The sequence below is a fragment of the Ursus maritimus genome, unplaced genomic scaffold, assembly GCF_017311325.1.
Source record: "Ursus maritimus isolate PB19 unplaced genomic scaffold, ASM1731132v1 scaffold_2, whole genome shotgun sequence".
Classification (NCBI taxonomy): domain Eukaryota; kingdom Metazoa; phylum Chordata; class Mammalia; order Carnivora; family Ursidae; genus Ursus; species Ursus maritimus.
In genome coordinates, this window is record NW_024424452.1 from 66719948 (window position 1) to 66737158 (window position 17211).

The 17211-nt window shown below is 47.2% G+C and overlaps 2 protein-coding genes across 2 annotated transcripts in view; both read left to right on the forward strand.

The window, feature by feature from the left end:
- The window catches only part of CATSPERE (catsper channel auxiliary subunit epsilon), a 175942-nt gene extending 168056 nt beyond the window's left edge, over positions 1-7886 (forward strand). The window contains exon 23 of the mRNA XM_040636085.1: positions 7354-7886. Coding sequence (XP_040492019.1) covers positions 7354-7507 — 154 coding nt within the window. The 3' untranslated portion in view covers positions 7508-7886. The remainder of the gene's footprint in view (positions 1-7353) is intronic.
- Positions 7887-16396: 8510 nt separating this feature from the next.
- DESI2 (desumoylating isopeptidase 2) overlaps positions 16397-17211 on the forward strand; it is a 44626-nt gene continuing 43811 nt past the window's right edge. The window contains exon 1 of the mRNA XM_040636081.1: positions 16397-16616. Within this exon, the coding sequence (XP_040492015.1) occupies positions 16575-16616 (42 nt within the window). The 5' untranslated portion in view covers positions 16397-16574. The remainder of the gene's footprint in view (positions 16617-17211) is intronic.

Here is a 17211-nt window from a genome sequence, read left to right on the forward strand (position 1 = left end):
GATAGATAGATAGATAGATAGATAGATAGATAGATAGATAGATAGATATTCCTCGATAGATATATCTATATAGATAATGGAATATTGTTCAGCCATAAAAAAGAAGGAAATCTTGCTATTTGCTACAACATGGATGGACCTTGAAGGCATTACTCTAGAGTCTATTTTGGTTTGTACCCTACTTTTGCCACTGGTAGATATGTCATCTTAAGCGAATTGCTTAGTCTCTGAGCTTATTTCTTTATTTGTAAAATGAGTCTATAATACCTATCTTAGAGTATTCTGAGGATGAAATGAAAGTACCTGGGTAAAAATCCCTAATTTTGCTCAATCAAGTTAAGTTCCTCTCTTCTCTCTTCTCCCACATGAAGATAGGTGAAATGCTATCATCGATGTTTATTTAGCTCTGTCCTGTCTCATTCCAAGCAATCTGCTAAATCATGAGAGATACTCAGTAATTTTAGAAATAATAACACAGTGCCCTGTCTCGAGTTCCGAACATTCTTAGCTTCCTGAGTCAGCCTACGTCAGGTGAACGGCACAGGCTCTTTGACCAGAAAAGCCTGAATTCAAATCCCAGCTCTGCTGCCGACAACTGTGAACTCTTGCAAGTAGCTTAATCTACCTGAGCCTCTGTCTCCTCATCCAAAAGGATGGGTTGCTCTGCGGCTTAGGCAGATAATTCGTGTTAGGGCATTCAGTACTCTGCCTGGTACGCAGCATGTGCTCAGCTGGTGTTCATTTTCAACGAGCACTCATGCTCAGTGAAGCATTGTGATTACCATTAACATTATGCTTGCCATCGCCTTGGGACCCACTGCCCAACGATGTCCTGATGTTCGGAGGGCAGTGAGGTGGCACTGACTGACAAGCGCTGAGAAATGTGCAGCAAGCAGCCCGAGTCACACGTATGGAAAAATCACCACAACTGTGATAGAAATGCATCTCTTCTCTCCACTATCGAGAAACTGACACCTTCATTAAGATTATCTATGATCCGGTCGTTACCATAAAGATCTGGAGGGAGTCTTTTACTATACCGCACTTAATTTGATCGTGAATATTATTTTTCTCATTTGCAGCTTCTGTAACCTAACGGCGATATTTGCGATAGAGACCTTCGGAATGATTCCCAGGTAACGCCCGCTGCCTCATCAGGCTTTAGTGCGAGAAGTTGTAAAAGACAGGGGTGGCAGCCAAAGCAGGAAAAGCACGTCTCCCCCATTTCCCTGGGACCCTAATACTTCGGCCCTATATGTGACCTCCTCAAGTTGTACGTATCAATTATCTCAGGGATACGGCAGGAAGGAATTTCTGAGAATTGTTGCTGCGGCTGGGGTCCCATTTGTCCCATCCCCTCAGCAGCCTCTGTCTTCCCATCAGACAACGTCTTTGAACCCCACCTAAAGGGCAGATCATAGGCTGCAGCGGGGGGGTGGGAGGAGACAGTGGCTGTGCCCCCACTGACCCTGAGTCAGCCCTCAATGACCGGCGGTCATCCTGATGCATCCAGAGACAGGTAGCAAAGGCATGTTCTTGGGCTCCAGTTTCCTTGGAGAACACAGTCTTCATGCTAACACTGGGATCGCAAATGACTTCACTTCTCTGACCTGGGCCTGGGTTTTTGTTTTTGTTCTTTTGTAAAATGTTAAACAAAAACGGAAGACAAACAATGAAGTTTCTCATGGCCCTACTTTAAATATTACTGACCCCTTGATGTTTTGTGCTGATGGAAGATTAGTAGTGTAAGTAGCCTACAAATGAGATGCGCCCCACGCTGCTTCTGAGTGACTTTGGGAAACACCTATGGCCTTTGGCCGTGACTTCTCTTCCCAATAGATGGCCATGTTTGGTTTCGATGGGCATCGGGGAACGTACGTGCGCCCAAGTGCCCACTGTCAGAAGGGGGCGTTGGTGAGCTGGAGAGGAGAGACGACAGTGAAGGAGGATTTCTCCTATTTGCCCCCGCTCACCTCCCAGGAGCTGGATTCCAGCACCTAGGGGATATGATGCAGCTTAGGGGTCCCCAGGTTAGTGACTGCAGTTAGTCTCTGTGACACCTGAGCCCCCGAAGTGGGAGCAGAGGCAGAGCAGGGGTTAGCTGGTGGGGACCATTTTCCTAGTGAGAAAGCCCTTCTCCTGAGCAAACATCGGCTGACGATGAGGCCGTAGGAGGCAAAGATCTTGGTACTTCCTTGTCTTCCGACGTACTCAACCACTTCCCCAAGTTTTTCTCTGTCCTTGGGAGTTGTTACCTTTTAACCAGCAACCTCACCTAAATCATCAGCCGTCCCCTGAGCTCCCCCTCTATGTCCCTCTGTGCCCCAAGGACACTGCTTCAACCTTCAGCCCTCTAGAGCAATGGCTGTTTACTTTCCAACGACCCCCAGGTGCCTCAGGGTGCCATGACCACTTCCGGACCATTATTTATCCCAGGTCTTCTAAAACAAAACCAAAAAAACTTTTTTAAACACACTCCCTTTTTTACTTACTATTTCCTTACATTTCAAAGTGTATGACACCTGCTACTATTCCCTTGCCCCTCTGGGATTTGCCCCCCCCCCCAATCTGGCAAGCCCCCAACTACCTACTTTTCCTGATTACACCTGAGCAGCCAAGGGTTGGTAAAGAAAGTTACACAATCAGGGCAGATTAATCACCAACGTCATACAGGTCACCAGCACTACCCGAGAATCTTAGTACCTTTCTCTGGTCAACCAGTATCTCCACTCTCCTTAACTACCTCACACCTTATCAATCAGCTTCCTGCTTGGACCATCTTTCCTGAACGAACATCAGAGGAGCTTGTTTCCACCAATACAAAGATCTTAGAGGCCCGCAGGCAGGATCACTCCTGATTCCTGATTCCAAACACAGAAACCTACCAACACCTATATCCCTCGTCTCCTTTTCCCGTCCTGTTACAATTAAAGACATTTTATTAGTCCTCTTTAAATGTAATTCTTTTACTGGTGCTTTGAACCCTCTTACTTTCCACTTTCTAAGGAAACTTCCAAATCATTTATTTCTTCTCTCTTTTATATATTCAACTTTCCCCCTCAACTAGGTCCCCCCCATAAGCTTTTAATCACTCCCTAAGTTTTTAATTTAAATATAAATAAAACCTCAACCTCCTATCCCCCTCCAGCTGCCCTTCTCTCTCCCCCTCTCCTTCGCGAGACAAATTTCTCAAAAGGCTTGTCTACATAGTCTCCTTTCCCCTGTATTCTATCCCTGTGTCCCTAACCCACCCAGTCTGCTTTCTTACTACTCCACCGATCACCTCTCTGCGTTGGTTTCTGAATTAGATAAAACAGCAACCTTTCCCAGTCTTGAAAGACTGGTCTCAGGTAGGAGATGAACCGTATTCTTCAGCCTGGCCCTAGCTGTTTGTTGTCTCTCAAACCTTTGATTGTCCAAGATGCCTTCTTAGTTCTTAGGGTTTGCGAGTAACTGAGGGTGTGTCAAGACCTGTCGGTGTCCCAGAGAAGAGGGTCCCAGAGAAGAGGACCTCGATCAGCACCTAGATGCAGGCTGATTGGAAGCTGGACATACTTTTAAAGTATGCCAATAGACCTCTTTCCAGGAAAGACGAGGCGGTGTTTCTGTCTGCTGCGTCCGCACCGAGTCCCGGGTTAACAGCCAGTTAAACTGCGGGCGTTGGTTGCAGTCCTGTACTACGAATGAATGGAAGCTCTGCGGGCCACCAGAGCCAGGCACTAACGGGTGTGTCCCCTGGACAACAGCAGCCAGAGCAGCTGGGGCACCAGACATGTACCCAAGCTCCTTTCAGAGATTTACCAATGACCTAGGGAGAAGCAGAAGGAGAACGTTAAGATGGCATGTGCCACGCTCCCCAGCTCTGGAGAGGATTGCAGTCAGCCCCTCAATCTGTGTTAAATCAGGAGCCTAAACCTCAGGTTGCAGCTTTTAAGACAAGCAAATAGGCCTCTTTCATGGCAAGACTGGGAGACGGGCATTTCAGTCTGCTGTCTCTGGGGGGGGCGGGTGCTTAGCCACTGCAAGTCCTCGGGACCCCTTTGTTTGCTATAACCCCGTAGGTCTCATAGACGTAAGCCCAGGTGGCTTTCAGAGCTAAGTGTTTGGGACCTGTCCCTCAGGTGGAAATTTTATGTTAGGACTCAACGTTGGGTCCAAACTCTTCGCTCTAGGGAGAAGCTGGAAGTTGAGAGTTCCCTCCTGATTGTGCATTGCTGTGCTGGGTGTGGGGTTAATGGTAAGACTGTGTCCCAGTCTCTTCTACCCATTCTGATGAGGCTAGATTTTTTTCTCATTCACCCGTGTCAATGTTGCTCAGCTAGTTTCTGTATTTCTTTTGGAGGGAACTGTTCCTTGGGTAGCGGTGGCATGAGTGTGACCGTGACCATGGAAGGAGCTGAGTTCAGGAGCCTCCTCTTTCACCATCTTGAGTGGAATGGCCTACACTGGACCTGAGAGATATTTGTCAATCCTCATCTCATTTCATGTTTCGTCGCTGTTGCCTTTTCCTTCGACCACTGTATTGCTTTACGGGTTTTCCTGAACTTCTATAGCCACTCTTTCTCGGGTAAAGAGAGCCTTGACCTCCGTCACCAGCCAGGAAATGTTGATTTCCATCAGGGCTCAGCCCCGGTCTTGTGAGCTTCTCACTTGGGCAAGCTCATCCACACTCGTGGCTTCAATAAGCATCTATGTACGCATGACTTCCACACATATCTCTGGCCCATCCAGAGCCATACCTCCCACCATCTAGTAACCTCTTCTCTTAGATGGCTCAAAGACTGGTCAAACTGGACATGCCCCCAAATGATCTTGTGATCTTATCACCCACTCCCTTGCCCCATTATTTGTCCCACTCTAAAAGGGATCCATCAGGGTAATTGTATACAGTTGTCATTGCGCAGCTCCGAGAGAATCCATTCATGTGGGCTGTGATATGAATGGTGCCTTCTGGAGATGAATATCTGGCAACCCTGTTTTCCAGAGTTCCTTCTCTCGGGAAAGAGCACACTGAACTGTACAAACCAATACCTATGAGTCAAAAATGAAAACCCCCCGCAAAAAAACCAAAAAACCTAGGGTTGTGTTCGTTTCTGTGTTTCCCTCAGTTCGTCCAAACAGTCACTGGCTCCCATTCATTTAATCTCCTGAATTGCCCTTGAATGAATCCACTTCTTACCAACCCCGTCAGCACCACTCCAATCCACGCTACCATTGTCTCAGATGGGAACTACCGCAATAGACACCTGACAAGTGTCCCTTCATTCATTTCTATTTTCTTCTGGTTCATTTTCTTCACTGAAGCCAAAGAGATCTTCTCAAATGCTAATCTTATAACTTGAAACCGTTGTTTCTTTCCTTAAAATGATAACTCCTCAACATGCCTGCAAGACCTCTGTGGTCGGGCCGCCACCTACTTCTCTAATCTCGTCTTGCATTATGTTCCCCTCATCATCTCTGCTACAGACCCACCAACCTTTCAGTCCCCAACCTTCTCCATACTCTGTCCCATAGCAGGATCTTTGCACATTCTATTTCTTCTATCTGGCAACTGTTTCTTCCCCTCTTTATCTACTTAACTTCACCAACTACATTTCCATTTAATTCTTCAAATTTTAGGATAATTATCTTTTCCCCCAAGGAGGCATTTCTTGACCCTATCACCAGGTTAAATCTTGCTATAGCAAGCTTGCATTGCATTGTGTATCTCTCCTACTTGGTTCTTGTCACAAGTGCAATTTTATATTTCTTTTCTCATCATTGATTAACACGTCCCCACTAAAATGTAAGCTCTTTAAGGAGATGGGGACCATGTCTATTATTACTTATCATTGTTTTTCCAGGCACTACCACAATACCTGGCTCATATCAGATGATTTGTCGAGTTAGTTAATTAACTTCTAAGAAGGAAGCCATTCACTGGAGCCAGATTAAGCTTGTATCCACATAGGAGGAAGGTCAGCATAGGAGGACTAGGACCGGGGGAAACCGTAACACTGCAAATAAATACATATGGCCTAAAAAGGAACCAAAAACTAAAGTCAGATAGCAGGACACCAAATAGAAAGCAACACAGCGTTTGGCTCAAGCAGTAAATCTACTCTGGTGGGAAGCACCCATGCAGAGTCCCAGGTGCAGGGGCAGATGTCTGGCACCCAGCTGAAAGTAGCATCTAATAAGCGGTGTGCACGCACGCGCACACACACCCCTGGTTGGCCCTCAGGGACCTCCAGCTCAATATGCCCCGAAGTAAACCAGCTGTATTTACACGCCCTCGCTGGAGTGTTCTTCCCTCTGAGTTTCCTCTACCAGTGAATGGTGCTAGCATCCTCATGGTCACCTCATTCCAAAGCTTGGGAGGCATCCTTCACTCTCAAACCCCACATCTCAACAATCACCAAGATCAAGACAGTCCAGCTTGCAAATCTGTCTTAGATCTATCGGCTTCTCTCCACTTCCTCAGCCACTAATTTAATTAAGACCCTCATCATACTTGCATTATTAAAAAACCTCAAAACTGGGGTTTCTCCCTCGACACTCATGTTTCCCATTCATCCCTTCTTCACCCTACAATCAGAATCATCCTTCCAGGGGCGCCTGGGTGGCACAGCGGTTAAGCGTCTGCCTTCAGCTCCGGGCGTGATCCCAGCATTCTGGGATCGAGTCCCACATCGGGCTCCTCCGCTATGAGCCTGCTTCTTCCTCTCCCACTCCCCCTGCTTGTGTTCCCTCTCTCGCTGGCTCTCTCTATCTCTGTTAAATAAATAAAATCTTTAAAAAAAAAAAATCATCCTTCCAAAATCCACACGCTGTGGCTTAACAAAAGCTGTCTCCACCAATCAATCCTCATCTCTACCACTCTGCCTACCACCTGAGCTCTGATCATACTGATCGAGTTTTAGCTCCAGAATGTCTGAGGTGATCTTAAGGTTTTCCCATGCCTCCACAACTTTGCATAGGCATCCCCCTTAGCCTAAAACTCTATGCTCACCTGTTTCTTCCTCTACTTCCAGGTATTTTTATCTAGCAAACCCGTTCTAAGGCTCCAGGTCCTACTCCTATCGGCTAACTCCGCTACTCAGTTCAAAGGTCCCCTCCACTGGAAGGCCTTCTTTGATGTCTGGCCCCCATGAATTTTATATTTCTTTCTCTCATTCTATTGATCACACTGTCTATTCTCCTCCCTAGTCAACCTCTAACACGAACAGGCAAACATCTTGAGGGTAGGTATCTTATTAATCTTTGTTTTCTGTCAGTGGCCTAGGAACTAGCCATTCAAACATTGTTTGACTAAGCAAATTGACAACCAAAATGAATGATGACTTCTAATGACTTTTTTTTTTCTTATTTCAGTCCAAGTGGCTACCTGGTTGCCGCCTTCCTCTTTGTCCTGATGCTACTGTTCTTCAGTATTCTAGTTTTGAGCTATTTCCATTATATGAGGATTTATAAACAGTATCTTTATGAACCAATTAACAGATATGATAGAAAACAAAAGAATAATTAGGAAAATTGAAAGTTTGTTTAGTATGTATATATATATAGAGAGAGAGAGTATATATATACTTATATTACAAGTGTGTGTGACCAAGAAATACTAAGGTTAAGCATATGGTACGTATCAACAAATTCAAGCTCTAAAAATGTTCTTAAATGACCCCAAGACAAATATTCTTATACCTATTGTGTGTTATAAAATTAATTTTAAGGTGTTTGCCCTTACCTTAAGGTGTTCTATATATTCTTATATGGCTTTCTTAAAAATTAAAATAAAAGAAAACTAAATTTGCCTATTAAAATCAATCCTAAGAATGAAAGTAAATTTTTTGAAAGTGTGTAAATATGTCAAATATTTTTTTAGCATGGGGGAGGGGCAGCGGGAGAGGGAGAAGGAGGAAGCAGACTCCTCGCTGAGCGCGGAACCTAGCTGAGCATGGAGCTAACTCAGGGCGAAATCTCACGACCTGATAGTACCCTGAGCCGAAATCAAGAGTTGGACACTTAACCAACCAAGCCACCCAGGCGCCCCCCCAAATATTATTTTGCATGAAACTTTTCATATGAAACCTTATATGGCTGTAGTTAATTTATGTATAAGAGGCTTAATGTATCCTAAATAATCTGTCCTAAATGTATTTCAGAAGTTTTTCTAGTGGTAGATTCACACATGAAATAGACAACTTATTATATTGAAAATGAGAAGCCGATGCTCTAAGCTTTAATTTAAAATTTTAAAATATGATTTTCATGTTCAACATAAGCTTCTTAATTTATCCAAATGTTACCACAGCTTTCAAACAATTAGTGTTTGTAACAGTCAGAGTTCAACTAGAGAAGCACAACTTGTGGGGGGGGGGTGTGTGTGGGTGTGGGTGTGTGTGTAAAGAGATTTATTTAAAAGAACTGGCTTACGTGATTGTGCAGGCCAGCTAAACAAGTCTGAAATCTATAGCACAGACATCAAGACTAGAAGATCACAAAAATAGAAGAGCAAGATGGAAGTCCATGGACACAGATCAAAGCTGTTGTCCATAATTAGAATGTCTTATTTTACTAAAATCAAGAACAAGACCGGGATACCTGCTATTCATCATTTTGAGAGCTCTGACATTACAAGAAGAAAATAAAATGAAATGACCTTATAAATACTGGGGGAAAGGAGATAAAAATCCTCTCTTTCAATAAAAAGATAATATGTCTAGGAAACTCAAAATTAGTAACAGGAATTACTAGATTAAGATAACCTGATGGCTCAATATGAGAGAAATAGTTAAAAATTAATACCTTTTCTAGGTGTCTGCCTTCCACTCAGGTCATGATCCCAGGGTGCTGGGATTGAGTCCCACATCAGGCTCCCTGCTCAGTGGGGAGCCTGCTTCTCCCTCTGCCTCTGCCCCTCCCCTGCTTGTGCTCTCTCTTAAATAAATAAATAAATAAATAAATAAATAAATAAATAAATAAAATACCTATTCTCTATAATGTTATATAACAGCAATAGAAAAAATAAAAAGTAATGTATTCATTGTAATGACACATTATATAGAATTAAATTTAATATAAAAGGTGTATGACACACATGAAAAAAACCTTTAAAATCTTTGTTGAAAGAGATGAGACAAAATCTGATAAAAATATTTAAAAAAAAAAAAGCAAAACTACCCAACAGAAATGGGAGCAAAGAATATAGTCATTTTACAGAGGAGGATACCCAAATAGCCAATAAACATACTTAAAACAACTATTTTTTTAGTATTTACCACGTTCCACGAATTGTTCTAATAATTTACCTAACCTTCTTCAACAACGCCGTGAGACGGAAGTATTATTGTCCCAATATAGAGATGAGGAAACTGGTACAAAAAGGGTAAATAATTTTTGTAAGGTCACACAGCTGAGAAGAGGTGGAGCTGGAATTCGCACTCAGGCGCCCTGGCTCCAAAGCGGGGGCTTATCCACCGAGGGTGCTCGAGCTCACCAGAGGTCAGGGTGATGCAAACCTAAGTTACTGTGAGGCTTGCACTCCTCACCTGAGGCCACGAGCTCGGAAGGGCAATACTCTTGGGGAGGAACAAGGGTCAGGGATGGGAAGAAAATTCTCTTTAAAAATATTTATTTATTTATTTGAGAGAGAGAGAGAGAATGCAAGTTAGGGGCAGAGGGGGAGGGAGAGGGAGAGAGAACGAATCTGAAGCAGACGCTGCGTTGAGTGTGGAGCCCAATGTGGGGCTGATTCCACCACCCTGAGATCATGACCTGAGCCCAAACCAAGAGTCAGATGCTCAACCGACTGAGCCACCCAGGTGCCCCAGGAGGGAAATTCTCTTGTACTGCAGAAGGAAAAGCGAATTATTCCATCGTTTTTGGAAAGCAATCCAGGAAGATCTATTAAAAATATACATGCTCTTGGACCCAGAAATTCCACTCCTAAGAATCTATTTATGGGATGAGATGGGATGGGGAGGACCTATATATATAGGTTGTTTTATATTCGATCTGTCTTTGTTGATTTATTTTTTTTTTAAAGATTTTATTTATTTATTTGACAGAGACAGCCAGCGAGAGAGGGAACACAAGCAGGGGGAATGGGAGAGGAAGAAGCAGGCTCATAGCGGAGGAGCCTGATGTGGGGCTCGATCCCATAACGCCGGGATCACGCCCTGAGCCGAAGGCAGACGCTTAACCGCTGTGCCACCCAGGCGCCCCTGTACTAGTTGATTTAAAAGATTTTCCACAAGGTTCTGTTACATGAGAATAGCAGGCTGCACAGAAGTAGTTATAGTACGATCTTATCATATAAACGAAAGAAAAGCTCTGTGTATGAGAGCGTGAAGAAGTGTATGGAAAGATACACATCATTTTGTTAACATTGTGTGCGGGCGAGCATGTGTGTCACCGTGGGAGGGGAGTGGGGATATACCGAGAGATGTAGAGGGGAAGTTATGAACCAAACCCTTACAACTGTGAGGAGGGAAACATAAGAGGAACAGCATGTGAAACTTGCTCCCAATTGTAGAACCGGGTGTCTGCACCCAGACAAACGTAATTCCAGGTGGTATTTGCTTTCTTGCTATTGTTTCCTGCCACATTGAACCTATACTATTTTTTGAAAGATTTTATTTATTTGAGAGAGAGACAGACAGAGACAGAGCGCACACACGAGGGGGGGAGGGGCAGAGGGAGAAGCAGACTCCCTGCTGAGCAGGGAGCCCAACTTGGGACTCAATCCCAGGACCCCGGGATCATGATTTGAGCTGAAGACAGACGCTTCACTGACTGAGCCACCCCGGCACCCAAACTTATACTATTTTTACTCATAAAAAAATACAACTCTTTTCATTGTGAACAAAAGAATGGGAAATGAAGAAGTGCGGACAGCAAGTGAGGACAACCCTTTCAGGGAGTTCCTTTCTGTGGCAGGGAGCAAAGAAATGGAGGCCAACCGGAGGCAGAGCTGAGGCTGGGAAGATGTTATTAAATATTGGTAGGAAAAATCCAGTAGCTGGGGAGAATTGATGATCCAGGAGAGGAAGGGGGTACCCGCTCGGCCCAAATCTTTGAGTAGGCAAGACGGCTGAGATCCAGTGCTGAAACTAAGAACGGAGCATCTCCCTCGCTGTTGCAGGAGGGAAGCCAGAGCTCCAGGGTTCCGATGTAGGGAGGGTGGCAGGAAGATGAGTGGTTTGTGGCAGCCTTGAGAATGCTCCTTGCACACCTCCTGCTGCAAGAGTGGAATTGACCCAGGGCGCTGGCAGCTGGCACCCATCAACACATTTGCACCGCCATACACGCACCCCCATGCTGCTCCCCTCCAGTGACTGAGTGCAGTGGGGTTACTTAGGCAGACTGCATCCTAGGGAGACCAGGACTCCTGCCGGCCTGCCTCAAGGACTCCTGAAGGCTTTCCCAAACGTTTGTGTATTGCATGGCTGTTGCATGGCGATGTGGGACACTTCCATCCAATCTCTTGTCTCTCACTCTTTTTCTCTCTCTCTCCCACTCTAATGATTTCCCCAACCTTCCACAACTTCCTATTTCCTTTCATTCGAGTACTTCCTCTAATAAAATCACTGCATATTTAATCCCATGTTGGTGACTGTTTCTCAGAGGACCTGGAGTAATGCAGTGGGGACGTGAGCGGTCTGAGAAAATGGGCAGTCAGAGGGCATTTGAGACTGATCCAGCACCCAGCAGGCAGAGACAGCACAGTCCCGGAGAGTATGAGGGGCCCCAGTAGTTTCTGGCTCGAGCTGGTGGTTCGGTTGCTAAAGTTTTCATTGGTGGTGACCTGGGGAAATGTCCCGGTGGAGGGCAGTGCTAGCAGGTGCAATAAATAGAGCAAGCGTTTGAAAAACATGGGCTGACAAAGACAGCAAAGTCTGCGGGTTACTGCTAAGTTATGTATCTTTTTAAGATTTATTTGAGAGAGAGCAAGCACATGCTTGCTGCAGTGTTCCTTATTTGTCACTTTCCCACTCTGGATCCCTCTGAAAGAAGCAGCCACCCCGGTGATGAGTGACCCATGTGGTGCCCAACCAAAACCACCTGCTTCAGCTACATGAGCAAGCTTGGAAGTGGAGCCTCCAGCCCCGGTCAAGCCTTCAGATGACTGAAACTCCCGGAGAGACCCTGAGCCAGCAAAATTCACCTAAACAGGAATCTGATGCTCTCAGACTCCTGACCTAGAAACTGGCAGATGTTTTGCTGGAAGCTGCTACGTTTTGGGGTAATTTGGTACACAACAGTAAGTCAGGCACAGCTGAACTCAGTTCCTCTCTACCACGCAGCTCGCATGGCAAGAAACCGAAAATTTATTTTCCTCTAGAATGCTTTGGAAACTTACGTCTCCTTCCAGGTTGCCTAAGGAATCATTTGTGGGAGATCATATCAAGCCTCCTAGCAGTTTCAAATCTGCCTTTCTGGCTGCGGAGGCTGGCACTCTGGTCGGTTTCTCTGGTACCACGTGCCAGAGGGACACTGGCAGGCAGGAGGAGGAAGGGCTTCCTGTCCCCACCTTTCCTGTCTGTGTGACTTAGCCATGTTTATTCACCCCAGCAAGGCAGCGGGCTTCGGTAGCACTGTTGCATTTCTGACTCAGATTTCGAAAAACCTTCCAGGACCAGCATCCTCATGCCCCTTTAGAGACACTAAAGACAGCTCAACAAGTCTCTCCTCCAAGCTTTAAAACTCTTTAAATTTCAACGTCTTTGCTCCCCAAGGCCTACGGATGACAGCTGCCCTTCCAACACCTCAGTGCTCTCTTTTTTGTCTTTTTAGGCCTCCGATACCCAATTAACATTTATATTACATTTTATAGGACATGTTCCTTATATTAAATTTTGTGTTAATATTTATATTACATTTCCTTTGTTTTTATTAAATTTTCTATTTCTATTGTCTTTAATATTACTGGAGTAACTCCTGACAACTACTCCAAAAAAGTCTCCCTATTATGCTCTACTACTGCTTGTCTCCTTCAATTTAAGGCTAAATTAATGAGCATATACATTTTTTTATGTCTTCCACTGGTCTGTAAGCTTCATGAGGGTAGCAGTCTTGTCTCTTTCATCACAATGTACGAGTGATACACAGGCGCTGACACGTAAAAGGTGTTCCTTTAATACTTGCTCAATGGATGAATAATGGATAATTTCAGTTATTGGTGGATCAATCCCTAAATTACACGAACAATACAAGTCATTCCATCATCAGACAGTGAATTCTCTTTCGTGTCTGATGAATTTGAAATGATCAGGGGACATCCTGTGTGATAGGTAGAATAATAGCTCTCCAGAGATGTCCTCATAGAATTCTCCAGAACCTGCAAATATATTACCTTATGTAGGAAAAAAGACTTTGCAGATGTGATTAATTAAGAATCTTGAGATGACATTTTCCTGCGTTATTCAGGTGGGCCGATGTAATCACAAGGGTGGTCCTAAGTGAAGGGGGGGCAGGAGAGTCAGAGAAGATATGATAATGGAAAGAAAGGTCAGGGCAATGTGGCCATGACCAAGGAAGGAGAGCAGCCTCTAGAAGCTGAGAAAGGAAGCAGGTTCTCCCCCTAGAGCCTCCAGGAGGAACACGGTCCTTGATTTTAGCCCAGAGAGAACCATTTTGGACTTCTAACTCCTAGGACTCTAAGATAAGAAACTTGTGTTACGTCATTTTAAACCACTAAGTTGGTGCTTATTTGTAAAGCGGAATAGGAAACTCACACCTCTTGTGGAGAAGTCCTACAGGCTGCAGGTTACATTGGCCTAGTGCTCCGGAGAGACACGGGGGATGGAGATGGGGGAATCGGTCTCTTCAGCATGTGTGTGACAGCGACAGCTGAGAGCAGATGACATCACAAAGGACAAAGCAAGTGTGCAGGGTGGGAGGTGAAGTGAACCAGGCATGTGAGCCGCCAGTAGTGCAGCCAAGACTAAGTGAAGTCTTGTGGGTAGTGCCTTTCCCCCACACCTGTAGTCTGTTCAACACCGTTAGGTGGAGAGGAAGGCCACAGTGGGAAAGGGAGGGGAAGCAAGGGCTGGCCAAAAAATTAACTTCAGAAATTGGTCCACAGCATGTCTGAGGACAAATAACAATTATGCACACAGCACCTACCGTCACTCGACACTGGCAAGCGAATCCTATTTCCCTAGCATATTTGTTTCTCCCTATTCTACACCCCCCTCTCTCTCCAAATTCCCTATATCCCTCACCTTGCCTCTCCAGCTTTCCAGTGATCATCTTGCCTCTTATTCGTTCAGAAAAAAGCAAATCAGGAGAGAACATCTTCATTCCCCCACCCCCAAATTTCTAACCCGCCTCCATTTGTCTTCTACATCTTCTGTGCCACCACTGTGACCTGCACCTGCCTTATCTGCTGTCACTAGGGACGAAGCATCCCCCGGACTAAAGGCCAGCCCTGTCACTTGTGCTCTAGATCACTTCCTCTTCTTACCTTCCCCTGAGAAATCTCCCCCCTCCTCCATCAATTTCTCTCTCTTTACATACAACTCTACCTCGGCATCTCTCGTCTTTCCAATGTCCTCCACTGACCACACAGCCCTCTGTCACTATTATCCCAAGTTGTCTATGGTCTCCATTTCTTCACCTTACATTCACTCACATTATTCCAGATGTCCCCTGGATCCCACTCCTCCCAAGACTCCTTATTGCTGAATCTTGTGGCTCCTGCGTTGCAGGTCATTCTGCCTCTGTGGTTCCTTTTCCTCCTCTACTTGACCTCTAAATGAAGGATCCTAGAGCTTTGCCTTTGGCCCCTTTCTTTCTTTAGCTACAAATTCTCTACTAAGTCATCCAATCAGTCCCAAGGCTTGAGAGTCTATCTATAATGGCCACAACTTCAGTTTATCGGTTGCCTACCTGATATCATGGATGCCTAAAAGCCTTTTTTTTTAAAGATTTTATTTATTCAATCGACAGAGAGACCGCCAGCGAGAGAGGGAACACAAGCAGGGGGAGTGGGAGAGGAAGAAGCAGGCTCCTAGCGCAGAAGCCTGATGTGGGGCTGGATCCCAGAACGCCAGGATAACGCCCTGAGCCGAAGGCAGACGCTTAACGATTGAGCCACCCAGGCGCCCCCTAAAAGGCATTTCTAATTGAACGTGGCCAAACCATAACTCTTGATTTCCCTCCTCCCAACTGTTCTTCCCAAGTCTCACATCTTATTAAATGGCACTACTACCCAAAGAATCTAAGTCAAAAATCTAGAAATTACCATTGAATGCTTTTTCCCTAACAAACACAACACTCAACTCATTAGTAACTCCCTGTAGGCTCCACTTTCAAAATATTACAAACAGAATTTTCTCAGTGTTCCCCACTACTCGCAATAACCAAGCCACCTTCTGGCACGCACTGTGTAAGAGCTTCCTAATTGCCTGAATGTTAGCTTTGATATCCCTTTTGATGGGATATTTGTCCAAACGGATCTTTGCCATTCAAATCTCAATTTAAACCAAACGTCGTCACCAAGACCTTCCAGCTGCGGCTAATCTAAGATCGCTGTCAATCACTTCATCCTATTTTGATTCTCTGCAAAGCACATATCACCCATATTTGTCCTTCCTCCTCTCGTTGACGGTGTTCCCCAGGACCTGCAACACTGTGGGGCATATGGCAGGCACACGACAAATACGTGCCCTAAGGTTATGCTAATCTGTGAGTACTGCACTCTCTTCTCATGTCAGCAAGATAGTTTCATAAAATGTAAGATTTCATATTGAGTGTGTCCCTCCCCCCACAGCAACCTGCCTTCCTCTATTTCCCCACCGCTCCACGTGCAAAACAAGAAAGGAAAGAAAAAAGAAAAGGCAAGGAGGGTTTGGACAACAGGGTGGTCACTACGGCCTTTTGACATATTCCGCTGGCTTCAAAGGGCTCAATGCGACAGAAACTAACAGTAGCAGCACCGACGAAGAAGGGTTGAAGGTAGAGGACTTCACCTGCCGCCAAGGGCGGACTGCAGAAGACCGGCGCGGATCCCAAGCACTGCATGCTGGGAGCTGTAGTCTCCCGGGGAGGCCTGGAGCTGCAAGGAGCGGGACCCCCGCGGCATGCTGGGAGCCGTAGTCGTGGAGACTGGGCCTCCGCGCTTCGAGCGGGGAGCCGGGGAGTCCTCACTGCATGCCGGGAACTGTAGTCTTTCTGGGACCCCCGCTCCTCCAGCGTGGAGAGGCGCCATTTTAGGTCCCGAGGTGCGGCCGCGCGGAGCCAGAGCGCAGGCGGGCTCAGCCCCCGCGCCGGGCCGGCCCCGCCCCCGGGGCGCCTGGCGCCCGCCCCCCTCCCCGCTCAGGCCCCGCCTTTCCCCACGTGTCCGCTGCCGAGGGGAGGCGCCTGAGCCGGAGCGGGCCCGCCAGCGGTCCGGCCCCGTCGGCGCAGAGGGTCCTGTCGGCGGCGCCCGGGAGCGGCCCGGCTGCCCGATGCTCCCGCGCCGGCTGCCGCGGGCCGGGCTGTGCGCGTAGTGCCCGGCTCTGGCCCCCTGAAGTGCCCGCGGGGGTGGGAGCGGCCTCGGCCCCGCGGAGACGGAGCGGCTGGAGGACGAGGCGGCGGCCGCGGGGAGGAGGATGGGGGCTAACCAGTTAGTGGTGCTCAACGTGTACGACATGGTGAGTGCGACCCTGGCCGGCATTCTCCGGCCCCTCGGCGCGGGGCTCGGCCCCCGGCCCCCGGCCCCTACACTTCCTGCCTCGCGTCTCCGCCTCCAGCTTAGTTCTCGGGGTGGGGGAGGGGAGCGGGAGGCTGTTCGACTCCTCGCGCACGTCGGCGGACGGGCAGCGCTGCCCGGTCCGCCCGAGGGCTCTGGCCGGGGCTCGGAGCGGCTGGAGCCTCGGCGGTGCCCCCTGCGCGGCCCGGAGCCCGCGTCGGGCCCGACACCTCGGCGGCCGAGCGGCGTCCTTTGGGCGAAGCTTCCGTCGCGGGTCCGACCGCCCACTCGTGCCCCCCGGACTTCGGGCCGCCTCGTCCCCGAGCGCCCGCTCTCCCAGCTCTGCCGCCTCTCCCAGCCGCACACCTCTTTCTGCCCGAGTCTTCAGAAACTCCCCAGCCCTTCCAAGTCCCGAAAGTCATCGCTGTCGGTGCGTGTGCTAGACTCTCGTGCAAGGGGAACCAGAGCTAGTACCCCTTTGCCTCCAAGGCAACCTCCTTACCGTGAGCGAGGCTCCAGCTGAGCCCGCCCAGCTGGATTCTGTGCAGATCCTGGTG